The sequence below is a fragment of the Vicia villosa genome, linkage group LG3, assembly GCF_029867415.1.
Source record: "Vicia villosa cultivar HV-30 ecotype Madison, WI linkage group LG3, Vvil1.0, whole genome shotgun sequence".
In the NCBI taxonomy this organism is placed as follows: domain Eukaryota; kingdom Viridiplantae; phylum Streptophyta; class Magnoliopsida; order Fabales; family Fabaceae; genus Vicia; species Vicia villosa.
The window spans coordinates 103,581,946-103,596,677 of record NC_081182.1 but is presented as its reverse complement, the minus strand read 5'-3'; the positions used below and the strand labels follow the sequence as shown (position 1 = coordinate 103,596,677).

Genomic DNA, 14,732 nt, shown 5'->3' with positions numbered 1-14,732 from the left:
TTTCTATTTCACCTTCACTAAATAATGATCATTTTTTAGGATAAACAGTTAGAATTGTTAACAAAAGAGAGATGATTAATCTCACTAATTTAAAACCAAATTAAGAGCACATGGCTATGTGATAGGAAAATTCTGACACCCTATATCTATATTTTCTCTTTCTTTTTTTTCTTTAAAATGTGTTTTTTTCTCTTTCCTATATACAATCAACATTTGAAGCATAAAGAAAAATAAAGCAAGATTTTTCCAAGGAATGCATGTGTATTGACTGCATGAAAGATCAGATTGATAGATTGCAAAATGCTTTTAAGACCGTAATACAACAATGCAATCCTCAAATTAATATGGAGTCAATCGAAAATTTGTTAGGATTGTCTCATTGAGACGCTAACAGCTCCCTAAAGGATATGACACAACAATTGCATTCCTTTACATCAACTCATCCTCCGTGTCATGGAAATGTAACCATACATACCCATATTATTGATTTAAAAGTATTCAGAGTCTAGTAAATTTTATGTTACCACTAGATTCATACTCTGGTTGTATGGAGTGAATATGGGCCACATTGATATGATACCATATTTCGTGATAAGCCCTTAAAATTATAAATAAATATACTCTGTTGGAAAACTTCTCTGTCATCTAGATATTGTACACAGGTTATATGGATCTATAAATATGAATTAGATTAATATAGGTTTTATTTATTTAATTTGATATCAACGTGGTCCATATTCCTGTGATTCAGACCATATCAACAATATAAATTTATAGATATTCAGAGTATTACAACAATAGATATTTATAATAACATATAATAGAGTATACATGGGAGGTTTAACTCTTGTTGATGTATTTTGTTTTTATTTTCTTATGCAGCAAGGTATCAATGAAGATGTTGAAAATGACGATATCAATGATGAAATTCAAGAGGGCGACATAGATAATGAAATTCAAGAGGACGACATAGATGATGGATTTCAAGAGGACGTTGTAGGTGACGAATTTCAAGAGGACGACACATATCTAGATGATGAATTATAAGAGGATGACATAGATATAGATGATGAATTTCTAGAGGACGATACAGATGGTGAATTTCAGGAGGAAGACGTAGATGAAGAATTTCTGGAAGATGACATGTGTGATGAATTTCAAAAGGACGTGGATGGTGAATTCCAAGAAGACAAACTTGAATGAGTTGGATGATGTCTTTTTTTCTTTTGTAGTTGAAAGCATTAAACTTTAACTTGTTTTTTGTTGTTTTGTTGAATTATGTTTTTGGTTATTTTGCTAGGTTCATACTTCAAAGTATTAAACTTATTATTATAAGTATTGTTACATTGAGAATTTTAAATATTTGCTACTATCTTGAATTAATGTTTGAATTAGATTTTATTATAATTTATCTTTTGTTGATGTATGGTTAAATTTGATCTTGTTTAAGTTATTATCGACATTTTTTTGAAGCCAGTCATCATCGATTATATTAATTAGAAAATAATCAAAAAATTGTATATTTTATATGGATAATGTAAAAGAACAGCCAATAAGCTATGGCAACACTTCAAAACGTTCCTCCTTGTTCAGATTTAAGGCAACAATTATTAATTGTAACCGCATCTGGCAACACTTAAAAAATGTTGCCTAATAGGACACAAATAATCGTCCCCTATTCTTTTGGTTTAGGCGACATTATTAAAAAGCGTACCCAAAGAATATGAAAAAGCGTCGCCTTAGAGGCTACAGATAATCGTCCCCTATTCCTTTGGTTTAGGCAACATTTTTAAAAAGCGTGCCAAAAGAACGAGAAAAAACATCGCCTTAGAGAATAGGCAAAGCTCGCACAGGAGACGCCTAGAAAACTTCCCCTATTCCTTTAGGCAACGTTTTTTAAAGTTTTGGCAACGTTTTCTAATTGTTGCGAGAGAGCCTAAATGTTGTAGTGATTGTTGAAGTTGAGCTATTTCTGAGAAAAGTCATGAAGCCAATATTGAGCAATCTTGGATTATATTCAAACGGGCCTTAGTGTTTGAGCTATCCACGTGATAATAAGCCCAAGAGAGTTCTATTAGTCAAATATAATCATTTTTGTGATATTGTTTTATTTATATTTGATTTTATTCAATTAATTTCAAATAAAAATCAAGTAAAATCCTAAAATAAGTATACAATGATCATTCTCTTTTTCATTAATTCAAATCAGATCCAAACATAATCCAATGGCCAAGAATGCATGAGAAATATGCATAAAATAGGAGGGAGCTCAAATTAGAAAGTTTTGGTACAAGAATAAAGTTAAATATTTTTCAATCAAAGGGCTTGATTCTTTCCATAAGTTTTACCCTAATTTATTGTGATATAGATACACAACAAAAGGAGACCAAGGGGGATGAAAATTGAAAAAGAGCAGAGTTCCAAATTACAAAATTCAAAGAAAAAGTGAAAACTCGTTCCTTTCTCCAGCCATCTTCAAGATCAAACAATCATCCCATTAAGCTCCTGAAGACTCAAAGAGCTTATATCCAACCCAAAACACAGGCATCAAGCACGTGGAAAAGTGACGAACCAACCATTCACTGTTTGTAAACATTCTTGAAATTCAAGATTTCGATCCAGGCCATTTAAATCAATTCTATGCATGTGTAGTTACTCATAATCATGTTTAGAGTTGATTGGAATAGTCGTTGTAGAGTTTTGGTGCAGGTATAGTCAGGGGCGGATGCATGTAGAAGGGTAAGGGGGCTCAAGCCCCCACAAAGGAAAATTAATTACATAATTTATATAATACGTTATTTGAAATAATAAGTATATTTGATAAAAAGTTCTACCTTGCCCCTAAGCTCACAAAAAAAAATATACATTTTTTTTTCTTTTACAAAAAATATCTAATACATTGTTTGAATACATCATTATATCTAATACTAAGTTTTACCTTGCTCATTTTCATAATAGTAATAATAATAATAATAATTGTTATCTATTTTAAACAATTCTTTTAAGAAAATAAATTTAAAAAATTAGAAGACATAACTTATTTATTACTATTACTTATCTTTTATAACATAAGCACTCATCTTGTATATTTCACGATTTAAAAGAAAAATGACATTGTTTTATATGTATATAGTTAATTTTAATTTTTCATATTTTAAAGTATTTCATGATATTAATTTAGATTTATTTGCAAATGTGTTTACATTTTTTATTTGGAGACAATTTTTAATTTATAAATATCCACTACTGGCTTACAATTGTATATTTTTATAAAATACAAAAAAAACACTAATATTAACGGTTGAACTTTGGACCAACATCTCGCATCTAATCCAACAAGTGAATACGAGTTGACCTACTCTATCCACTCCTTAAAAACACTTCTTCTTTTTTTGTTAAATGTATGTTTATGTTTTGCGACAAAGAAAATTATTTTAATAATTTGTTTTTATAAGTTTTATTAAATATTTAAGAATAAACATACACCTTAATATAAAGTATATCATGTTTAAAAATAAATATTATCTTACATATTAATTTATGGATTATTTTGCTTGCCTCCAACATAAAAAATTCCTGGATCCGCCACTGGGTATAGTCATTTGCCATTGTTAGGGCATATACGAGGGTGGGCTTCGTTCTTGCATGTTCAGACGTTTCCAGACTGAATAAAGGCCACCATTGAACTCGCAATGCTAAGTTTCATGGATCTGGGTTGTCTCTTGGTTTGTTTAAATCGGTTTTTGCAGGTTTCTAAACTCGCAGGCGTAGCTACGACGATATTGTAGCTAAATTCTAGGGGAGTTTGTAGCAAAAATCAGGCCTCCCACGCAAAGGAGAAGGTGAACAGTGAAAGCGACTTGTTGACTGGCGTGTGTGGCACTGTTGCTACCTTTGATTGGTTCATTCAAATGGCATGGGGTCCACTCTGACTTTTCTGTTGACCACACCACTAACCCTCTTTTTTTATATTTATTTTATTTCGTTGGTTTGAATAGAAGATAATTGTTCCATTCTGGTTGGCCAAGCGTGAGAGCCAGCAATCCTCATAACCTGGGTTCAAACCCTGCGCCCAACAACTTTTTGCTCTATCATGAATTTCTCATCTTTCCTTTTTTTTTTATTTAATAAATTAACCAATTAACCCTTTAATTATTTAATCATCAAATTAAATAACTACTAATTAGGATTAGGATTTAGGCCACTAACTAATTAATTTTATTTTTTCTTTCTTTCACATTTTATTTAATTATTTGTATTTAATCAATTTTGGTTTAATTTAGTTAAGTAGGATTTAGTTATCATAAAATCATAAAAAATAAAAATAATTAGGTTTTTTTCAGGATTTTCAATTTTCAACATTTGTTTCTTTAATTTTTTATTAGATCTTCTTTTAGGTTAACAATTAAAATCAAATTTTCGATCAAAATTTAATTAATTTTAATTTGATTAAGTTTGTACATAATTAGATCAATTAGAATAATAATTATATTTAGGTTAATTATGATAACTTAAAATATTTTCCTAACCCTAATTCATTTAACATCCTTCCTCAAACTTTCTCGACTTTACGATTTATCTGCTATTTATTTATTAGCGCATCTTTTTCAATATAATTGTAACTACTTTTGGTTTGTAATAGTAATTAGGATTTTTCTCCCTCACTTTACTTTCTCGCACTTTTCCAATATTATGTAACTGCTAAGGTTGTAATAGTTTTAACTAGGACTTTTACCTTCTGCACCTCGTTATTATGTTGCTCTCCTAAAGCCATGTAATAGCTTAGGATTCTTTTACTTTTCTGCTTTTACTTTCTGCACCCATATAAACTGTTATAAACTGTGATATTAACGGTTAGATGTATGCTTAGGATTGTATGGAAAGATTAAAATCAACTGTTAGCTCACTAACTTCAAGATAAATATCTGAACAAAACACTCTCCTTTTTTACTGTTCACACACTCACCTTTAGGGTTTCCCCTCTTCTGTTGCCTTTCGAATAATAGTCAAGTCCCTCGAGCGTAGGGATACCTTAGCATATGCTGCCGACCGATTCAAAATCATCATCGTCCCTTCAGAATAAAGATCATAGTCATATCAAGTTGCCTACGATAAAATGATCTCGTCCCTCGAGTTGCCTATGATTAATGATGATAATCCCTTCGGATTACTAAGGTATCCTTACATGTTGCTTCTTGTTTTGATCTTCTATTCATCTCTTCAAGAAGATTAAGAACAATGTTTGACAGTCTCTAAAAAGATGGTGTTTCAGATTGCTTCTATTTAAGCTTTAATCACTTTAGTGATTTGCAGTTCTGAGCACTACATTTTTTCGAACCACACTTTCCATGATGAATCTTTCTTCTATTTGTACCTTTTAGATTGTATTTGTTATCTTGATCTTTGGAGAGCACATTAAATGCTTGCGTGTTGCTTTCTACTTTTGTTTTCTCCAATAAGCTGCATGTGGGTAGCTTCTTCAATCAACCTCGGGAGTTGTTCCATTAAAGTGTTGTAGTTGTTTAGCTAATGATTATGTTTTTAACGGCATTTTCCCTTGACACTGAATGCTTTGTATTTTATACGTTTTATAGGCTGAAGTTGTATCTTCTTTCAAGGTTCTCATGCGACTTTGTTGTTGTTGCTTTTATCTGTCTAGTGCGTGCACCTTCAGAACTTATGATGATCTTCTACTGAAACTTCATGTATCTGATATTATTTTTTGATACTGTCATTATGAATAAGGCTTTCAACATAATATCTGCACACTCAATGAAATCATTAGTAATAAAATTGTTACTAACAAAATATATACTTGTTATCATGAAAACTAGATTCTGAACGTAGATTCTCAATCTTGTTCTAACAGGTTGCACCATAGCACGTCTTGATGAGACATTTGGAAAAGTGGTTATCATGACCATGACGTCACAACAGTAAGTATTGTGGTGTCGAAAGCTTTTAAAAAAATGTCCCTTTCTCCATTCGGTCGAAAAAAGACATTTTTGGGGGGACGATTTGTTAGTTGTAATCTTGACACGCAAGAGGGTGTGAGATGTCCTGATAAAACTTAAGGAAATATTTGAGGTAAACACAGTGACTTCGACGGGAAGTTAGGTAATTTTGACTGAGACTTTGCGAAGAGGTTGTTATATTGGCAAAATTGTGCTACGCTAGGGTTTAGAATGTTTTGTGGAATAACTCAAAGGTGAGTTCCACAAGGATAAATTCAAAATAAGGCTAATAACTGTATTTTGATCTTATACATTCTTTGAAAAGACCCGTGGAGAACTATGAAAGGCAAAATACATGCAAACATGAATGTATCATCCTCTGCAGAAAAGACCGTTCGTTACCATTACTGTCGAAGTAGTATAAATAGGGGCCTTAGCATTAGATTTTGGTGTGTTCAATATTGTATCAAACTAAAAATAACTCAAATTATCTAAGTGTTGTAGAGAAAGAGTTTCCTGAGAATATGTACGTATGAAACATCATATTTTATTCAAATGTTAACTCATTTACATTCAAGTCATTTTCATTCAATTTAAATTCCAGTCAAAATTACCTTTTTTTTTCCTGCATTTTGTTTTATAAGCCTTCTTTGCATTACTTTTAAATTAATCTTCAACATCAAAAAACATACAAATAGGAAAATCTAAAACAAAAACTAAACCCTTATGTCCTAGGATCAATCTATTAAATCTTCTAAGTCACCAAAGTATCTATTTTGAACGACTAACGGTTGTTTACCAAAATCCAAAATAAACAATATAATTTACCCTCGTAAGATATATTCTCATCCCATGTTTGTTTCAATGTGTTGTATTCAAGCCTGTTATGAAGTTACTTGTAATACGGTGAACTGAGTTTATTGAAATGTCGCGGTAAGCAAGAGTCGCCACCGACTTTTATTTTATTCAAATTAAAGAAAGGCTAAAAGAACAGAAAAAAACCTTTTAAAAGAAATTTTAGGTTCGGGGGGTAATTTATACAAAGATAAGGTGTAAGGCACCTTTTGCATCCATGGTTTTCCATGGGCTCTTAATTGCTTAGCTCTTTTGAAATGTTTGAAAATGTTTAGAAATGAAATAAGACTTTAGCTTGTAAATAAGCGTAGCTTTTTGAAGGTTTTTGAGAAAAGAGTAGAAAAGGTTTTAAATCAGAGCAAGCAGTTAGGAGCTAATTACCTTAACATTGTAAAAGAGTTCTTTTAGCCTTTCAGGGCTATCCATACCATAGGAGGGTAGGAAGTCCTTTTATTTGGAGGTTGAAGGGTCGTCGCAGTTATCGTTCGCCATAAGACTGTCCCTGCCATGAAGAGGGCAGGTAGTCTAAGGGGAAGGATAAGAATAGTCATTATTAGGCAACCAAGAGGACACCTCAGCAATAATCGAAAAGGACTATCACTTCATCGTAGGCAATCTAGGGACGAGATCATATAACCGAACCGAAGGCAGCATCATTAGGACTTATAATCTTTAGTGATGAACTAGGGGCAACATTTGCTGAGGCGTCCTCGTATCCGAGGGACTTGACTATTCTGCACTGAAAAGGCAACAAGGCAACAAGCAATAGGCAACAAGCAACAAAAGGGGTTACCATAAAAGGTGTGTAGGTGCACAATCATGTGATTCAATTCAGATAATTATCTTGTAAATTCGTTATTCTAAATTCAATTCGAGGTTTTCACGCCCTAAATTACTAACCACGCAGTTATAATGCATAACAGTTTTAAGTGCCTTCAAGGCCATACAATACAACCCAGGAGCAGTTACATAATATAGCCATGGGGAAGGGGAAAAAAGCAATAAAGTAAACCTCATAGAGCAATAGGTTTAACACAAGTAATAATGAAAGAAGAAATTAAAAAGGAACGAATTTTAGGGTTACTGAAGGTTTGAGCTTTGACCGATTGATTAACCCTGAAAATCAATGAAAGGAAAAATACAAGAGGGTGAGTGTAGGAGCAGTTCATTGACTATTTAAAGTAAACCCTATTTTGGGCAAAAGGGTAAAATAAAAAGTAAGACAATATTAAATAAAATAAGGATTCAGAAACTTAGCTTTTCGATTGATATGGCGCGTAGTCGGAGGATCCTGGGGTAACCCTGAAAAGTTGCACAAAGAAAAGAAATTTTTAGTGTATGAATGGTCTAACGACAAACCTCGCAAACCCTTATTAGGGCACCAGTTAACCATGGTTAACAAAATAAATAAAAAACAGATTAAATAATATTTAAATTTCAAAAATAAATATTATGTATACCGACGTGGCTATCACGTCGCATGTTTCACACATGGACCCCACGTCGCTACATCCCCCAACGGTTATCATTTTATTTAATGCCTAACTGCATCATCTGCTTTTTACTTTTCAGAAATAAATAGTATACTTACCGACGTGGGAATCATTTCGCAAGATACCGACATGTGTATTACGTCGCTATGTCCCCAACAATCTTTTACTTTTACTTTTCCATCTGCCATTACCTGCAGCAGTTAAATCAAAGTCAGAGTTAAAATGTTGCGATGTGGTTCCCACGTCACAACATAAAATTTTAAATTTTAAATCTTCCCACCAACGCCCTTTTACAGATTTCAATGTTTTTTCATTTTTATTTTAGATGTTGCGACGTTGGTCACACATCACAAACTTTTTTTTTAAATAAATATTCTCTGAATCTCCTGATGGTAACGTGATATTGTATATTAAGTATTAAAATATTATTGTGACGTGCTTTCCATGTCGGAACATTGATTTATTTACCACATGCTTCCCACGTCACAAAATCTGGTCGCTGGGGAACCATTTTCGTGTAGTGAAAGGCTAAACTATGTATGTGATAGAAACAAAATCAAAACGATAGAAAAATACAATGAGATATGTTTCGGACAAAAAATAATAGAAAAATATCTCAACGAAAGGAAAAGACAATGACATGTGTTTTGGACAAAAAACCATAAATAAAAAAAAATTAAAATGAATATACAAATTATTAAAATAATAATTAAATAATGTAAAGTTAGTGGGAGAAAATTAAGAGTTAGTCGAAGAAAGATTATTTTTAGTAAATAAATAATAAAATAAAATAAAAATATACAATTACTAAAAGAACCTTAATTATGACTAATAAAATAAAAGTTAAATGTAAATGTACAATTACCAAAAGAACCTTAATTTTGGCTCTAAAAATTTATGAAAAGACTTAACAACTTTAATTAATAAGATTGTAAATAATATTTTCCGCATAAGATAATTTAGTGATTGTTATCATAATATTTTTTCAAAATTTTAATAAAAATAAAAAAGATTATTTTAGATTGAATTTAAATTTAAAATTGCAAATAAATATGTCGTCCTCTCTTGCACCTAATTTATTTTTCAATGGCAATCCATTGAAACCTCGTTGGTCTTCCACTATTTCACAAATTAATACATAGTGTTTTCGTACAACAGATAATCATAAACAATATTGGAAACTTAACATCAAATCTTTAAGAAACAACACATGTCTCATTCTTGATTTTCCTCAATCCATTGAAACCTCGTTGGTCTTCCACTATTTCACAAATTAATACATAGTGTTTTCGTACAACAGATAATCATAAACAATATTGGAAACTTAACATCAATTCTTTAAGAAACAACACATGTCTCATTCTTGATTTTCCTTCTGATGAACACAACACACAAAGCTACCAATTCTACAAGATCTGGAATTGATCTTGAGCCAACCACCTTTCCATAATGAAAGCATTCCAAGATTTTGCACGCTAAGGTCTTCACTCGACCTACCAAATTTTCTTTGTTCGAGTCTTTAAACTGCTGAAAGTGTTAGAAACTCCAAGATTTTGTTTGCATTGGAACATAACGTCTACCTCTCAACTGCCATCCAACTGCATTTAATGAATAATTAATGATGAGGGATTTCTAAACGATTATTCAGTGGCTAGTTAAAGGTATTTTTCTTCCTCTCTTCCCATCTTATTATACTTTCTTCTCTTGTGTGCTTAGTTGAGTGTTAGAGTAAAAAAATATTCTTCTCATTCTCTTCATCATCATCAATGGCACCAAAGAGATTCCACACATCCGAGGGGTCCTCCTCATACTACTTAGATTTCTTCTCTTCCCAAGATCTAGAAAATAATTTTAACTAGTACTATGAATTAAGGGAGCTCATTGATTCACACATTTTTGTATGCTTAATTGAAACGCTTCAACTGTGAAGTACCTAATGAGAGGTTTCTTATGTTGGTGAGGATGTTTCACTCAAACCTCAACTATGTAGACGTGGTTCTTACTTATGGATTGAAGAAATGCCAGGTCTGATGGACTCTTGAAGAGTTCGCAGACATCAGCAACATTGCGTGTGCAGCGGTGAAAAATAGAGACTAAGTCATTGATTGACTTAGCTCGTATTTTTTGTGAAAGTCGTCACCGCGCTTTATTGTTTCCAAAGGAAATAGGAAAAATAGCGAAATAAATTCTTAGGGATAATGGTGATGGTGATGCTCCAGAGACCTTATATCATACACCTTAGCAGGTGAATCAACAAAGACCTTTGCAAAAAAGGATACCTCAGGAGTGTGGCACCAATGGACTGTATGATCAAGCAGGTTGTTATTATTAGTGTAAAATATTTTGTCGCATATAATCTGATTTAAATTAAATAATATTAGTATTTAGTTATTTTTTAATTAATTAATTAATTAATTACTTTAATTATATTAAAAATTAAAAAAATACAAATTGTAAGAGTCAGATGAATTTGCACCCCTTTTTGAATATCACAATGTAGACGCCAATTGAATTGACTTAGCATACATTAGGCATTAGTTGGATTGTCCTATTGGAGGTGACAATTCGTCTGACTTGCATTCTAAAACGTTAAATAGGGCCACCAATCTAATTGGCTTGAACTCAGCGCGTGAAATATTTTTTATTTGAAACATAAATATTTTAAACAATAGTATAAAAATACGATTATTTTAGTATTTTTGTTGAAAAACATTATCACTTTAAAAAAAATTCTTTAACTTATTGTGCACTTAAATATTTTTGTGATATTTACTTTAAGTGAAACAGGATTATAATCCTTTTATATTTATTTCCATTTTTTTCTTCTTTTAGATAAATAAAATATGATTAACTTTTTTAAGGAATTGAATGTGACGTGAAAAGAGTTAACAACGTTAAGGAGAGATTTAAGTGACTCTTTTTTTGAAAGCCCTCAAATAATCAATTATTAACAATTGGTGATTTACTCCAAAATGAAATAATAAAAATAGGTGCAACTTTTTAAACTCGAGTTTTTAACCCTATCAACTATACTTAGTCAAGAAAATACCCTAATAGCAACTATACTATTACTTCACGTTTGAGCTTAATTTTCAACTGGTTGTATCTTCAAATTGCAAGTAAATTAGCCCAAAGAAGATGGATAAAGTTTGACTGTGATTGCGGGAAATAAGACAACAAAGGCAAGGAAACAATTACATTACAATTACATATCATCCATTCTTTCAAAATTATCTATTAAACCTTTGAAACGATTTCAATGTGTATCCAAATCATGGTCTCTCTTGTCTGATAACCCCTATTTCATGAGCCCCTATTGCGAGAATTTGTATTTGAAGTTCTGTTTTGAAATTATGTATCATTGATGCAAAGTTTGTTTTTATAAATCCTACTAAAGATCAACATATGGTATAAATGTTGATGACAAAATCATGAGCTATCTATTGTATTATATGCAACAAAACATCTTCAAAAAGATAGCCATTCAACAACATAGGTTTCGCTTTTCAAACTTCTCTTAGGCACTCCTTCATCAGCAACAATATTGATTTTGTCATTCAAACTTCTTCTCCAAGGCACTTCAGCTTTGCACCTCTCAAAGTAATAAGCCTTCTCCTATCAAAACAATTCCTTGAGCTTCTGCCTCCAGAGACTTGTTGTTCTTTGTGTTGGACTTCATTTCTAGCACAATGTGATACAGAAGGCGCAATACCATTTGTTCTTCTAGGATGGATAAATTTGAAGGTGCTGCATCTACCAAGAGGAAAACTTTTATCACATTTATTACCATCTCCTCTCTTGTTGTAATAACCTGGATAATCTTCCTTCTTGAAGTCAGTACACTCCATCAATTTGAGAAAGCTTTCCTCTGCAAGCTTCTCTATGTTCCACTTAGTATAGGGATGTGTAGTTTTGTGATTCACATGAATTTCACCATTAACCCGAATCATACTACTTGCATTCTTGAAGAAACCACCCACAAGATCTTTATGCATCCTGTAAAAATTCAGAAGCCACACACAAGACAAATTAACAACAATATATAATCAGCATGTTTGTTACACGAATCCAATTAAGTCAGCTACAGGGCCGGTCCCGACTTTTTAGAGGCCCTGGACAAACAAAAGAATAGACCTCTAACAAAAAAATAACGTTTTACTCGCTGACAGTAAAAAAATTTACACCGTTAATTTATTGAAAATGTTTGACTTTTATTTTTATTTATTTTTAAGTAATATAATTGAGTGGTTGTGAAGTATTGATAGTGTAAAAAGTTTTACGCTAAAAATACATAGCAATTAAACATTAAGAATGACAATTTTTTAAGTGCCTAAATATTGTTCCAATTTGTATGCAATACCCATTATCTCAAGGAAATAAAAGTGACGTTTTCTCTTGCTTTAATTGTGGAAAACCAAATCATATGACTAGAAAATGCAAAAGTAGGCGTAAACCATGCATTGTCCCTAATACGTAGGTTTACCTGCGTGATAAGAATTTTATTTCTATGATAAAAAATAATAAATCAAAGCACAGGTAATAATAAATAAATTAATTGTATGACAAACTTTTAAATATTTAATTATAACATATAAATTGTCTCTAAAATTTACATCAATATAAAATTATAAAAGTTACAAAATTAAAATTTGATTTTAAATCTCATTATAAATTTTAATTCTATACAAATTATTTTATAATTAAAATTTATGAAATGTTAATTATAAGGTATAATTAACTAAGTTAGTCATTACTTCTCCATATTCTTTCTAAATGATAACTGAAATGATGGCTTAATGGAATTTTCCATTGAAATAAAAAAAATTCGAACCAAGGACACAATTTTACATAAGCTATGGCACCGCCGCTACAACACAAGCACAGGTTCTCTAATAATTTCGCTAACATATGGATATAATATTTTTTCAATATTTATAATTTTTTAACGACACATCCCAAAATTAAAGCCCCCATTTTTTTGAGGCTCTGGGCTGTGGGCCTGCTTGCTCTGGCCCAAGGCCGACCCTAGTCAGCTCACTTGGTAGTTGTATAGAGACATCAAATGCATGGACCCGAATTACGACATTTCATTTATTCAATGTTAATATGTACTAAAATTCTAGCAACTAGGCTACTTGACTAAAAAAAAAGTACTCACTTGATCAATGACAAGTTATGTTCCCTCTTCCCATGAAAGCCTGCATGAGGGAAGTTGAATATAACCCGATCAAAGCTATTCATATTTAAATGTGAATGAGATTTCATTTTGGTTGCATCAACTCCATGTAAAATACATGCTCCTAGTTTCTTCAGTTCATCTATATTTGACTTTGCATTCCTGTACTTCTTTATAACATCATCTACATTAACCCAAGAGCATTATCAATATCAAAAGTTAGGTCAAAGCATTTTGTACTTAAATGTTGTGAAAACTACTAACTAAAAAGCACGGTACCAAAATTGATTATTTGCAACTTATACAAAAAGAGATTAAAGAGAGGAAGAAAAACCATGAGTGTCAAGAGAAGAAGCTACAATGTTGGTTGCAGAAGCAAAAGCTTTGGCTAGACAAAGGGTGAAAGAGAAATCACCCTCTCCCACCAACAATATTTGATGATCACTACAATAGTGTTTCAACCATTTTGAACCCTCATCGCTTCTTTTACTTCCCATTTTTGTATCTTGCTCGCTCTTTTTTTTTCTTCTCTGTGGTCTTGTCATCTATTAAACCAATAAAGTCTTTGAGCTGTTATACTTTACTGGGCCATAGGTTCAATGTTAGATGGCCCATTTACTTTCCCTAGCCTTTATATACCAATAACCTATCTCATGTAATCTTTAACCTTTCTATGAAATAACAACACGCGCGTAATTTTCCTTTTCAAATATTTTTCACCAAGATGGCCTTGCCACTTGTAATATGGTATCAGTAGATAAAACCCCATCTTCTTCTTCAACCTTCCGCCAACCCTTCCCCTGCATCTTTCTGCTTTCTTTTTCATTCTTTACTGCATCTGTTCTTCCATTGATCTCTCCTTCACAAACCGATGCCTTTCGATACAGAATCATCACCCCAAACCACCCCTAAATCGAGCCCCAAACTCACTGAACATGACCTAAACATCAATCCCAGCAATCCTTTCTACATACACCCCGGCGAAAACCCCGGCGCCGTTCTTGTTTCTCCATCCCTTGATGATAATAATTACCACAATTGGAGCAAGTCTATGCGACGAGCTCTCACATCCAAGAATAAACTTGGATTCATCAATGGAAAGCTCAAGAAACCTCCTTTCTCCGATCAAAATTATGAACATTGGGAACGTGCGAACAGTATGGTTCTTTCGTGGATCAATCGCACACTTTCACCTCATATCGCACAAAGCACCATATGCTTCGATTCCGCCTTTGAACTTTGGGAAGATCTGCG

The 14,732-nt window shown here is 32.2% G+C and overlaps 1 protein-coding gene across 1 annotated transcript; it reads right to left on the bottom strand.

Moving 5' to 3' along the window:
• Positions 1–11,859: 11,859 nt before the first annotated feature.
• LOC131658700 (heavy metal-associated isoprenylated plant protein 41-like) lies at positions 11,860–13,975 on the bottom strand. Its single transcript, XM_058927968.1, has 3 exons — positions 13,813–13,975; positions 13,461–13,662; positions 11,860–12,298 (listed from the first exon to the last, which is right to left on the bottom strand). Exons 1-3 carry the CDS (start codon positions 13,973–13,975, stop codon positions 11,860–11,862), a joined length of 804 nt encoding a protein of 267 aa, XP_058783951.1.
• Between the last annotated feature and the right edge of the window lie 757 nt (positions 13,976–14,732).

Excerpts from the sequence above, each read along its gene's own strand:
- LOC131658700 (XM_058927968.1), bottom strand. The coding sequence starts at position 13,975 with ATGGGAAGTAAAAGAAGCGATGAGGGTTCAAAATGGTTGAAACACTAT. Across the intron at positions 13,663-13,812 it reads TTCTTCTCTTGACACTCATG|ATGATGTTATAAAGAAGTAC; the intron begins GTTTTTCTTCCT and ends GGGTTAATGTAG. Across the intron at positions 12,299-13,460 it reads CATAACTTGTCATTGATCAA|GATGCATAAAGATCTTGTGG; the intron begins GTGAGTACTTTT and ends GAATTTTTACAG.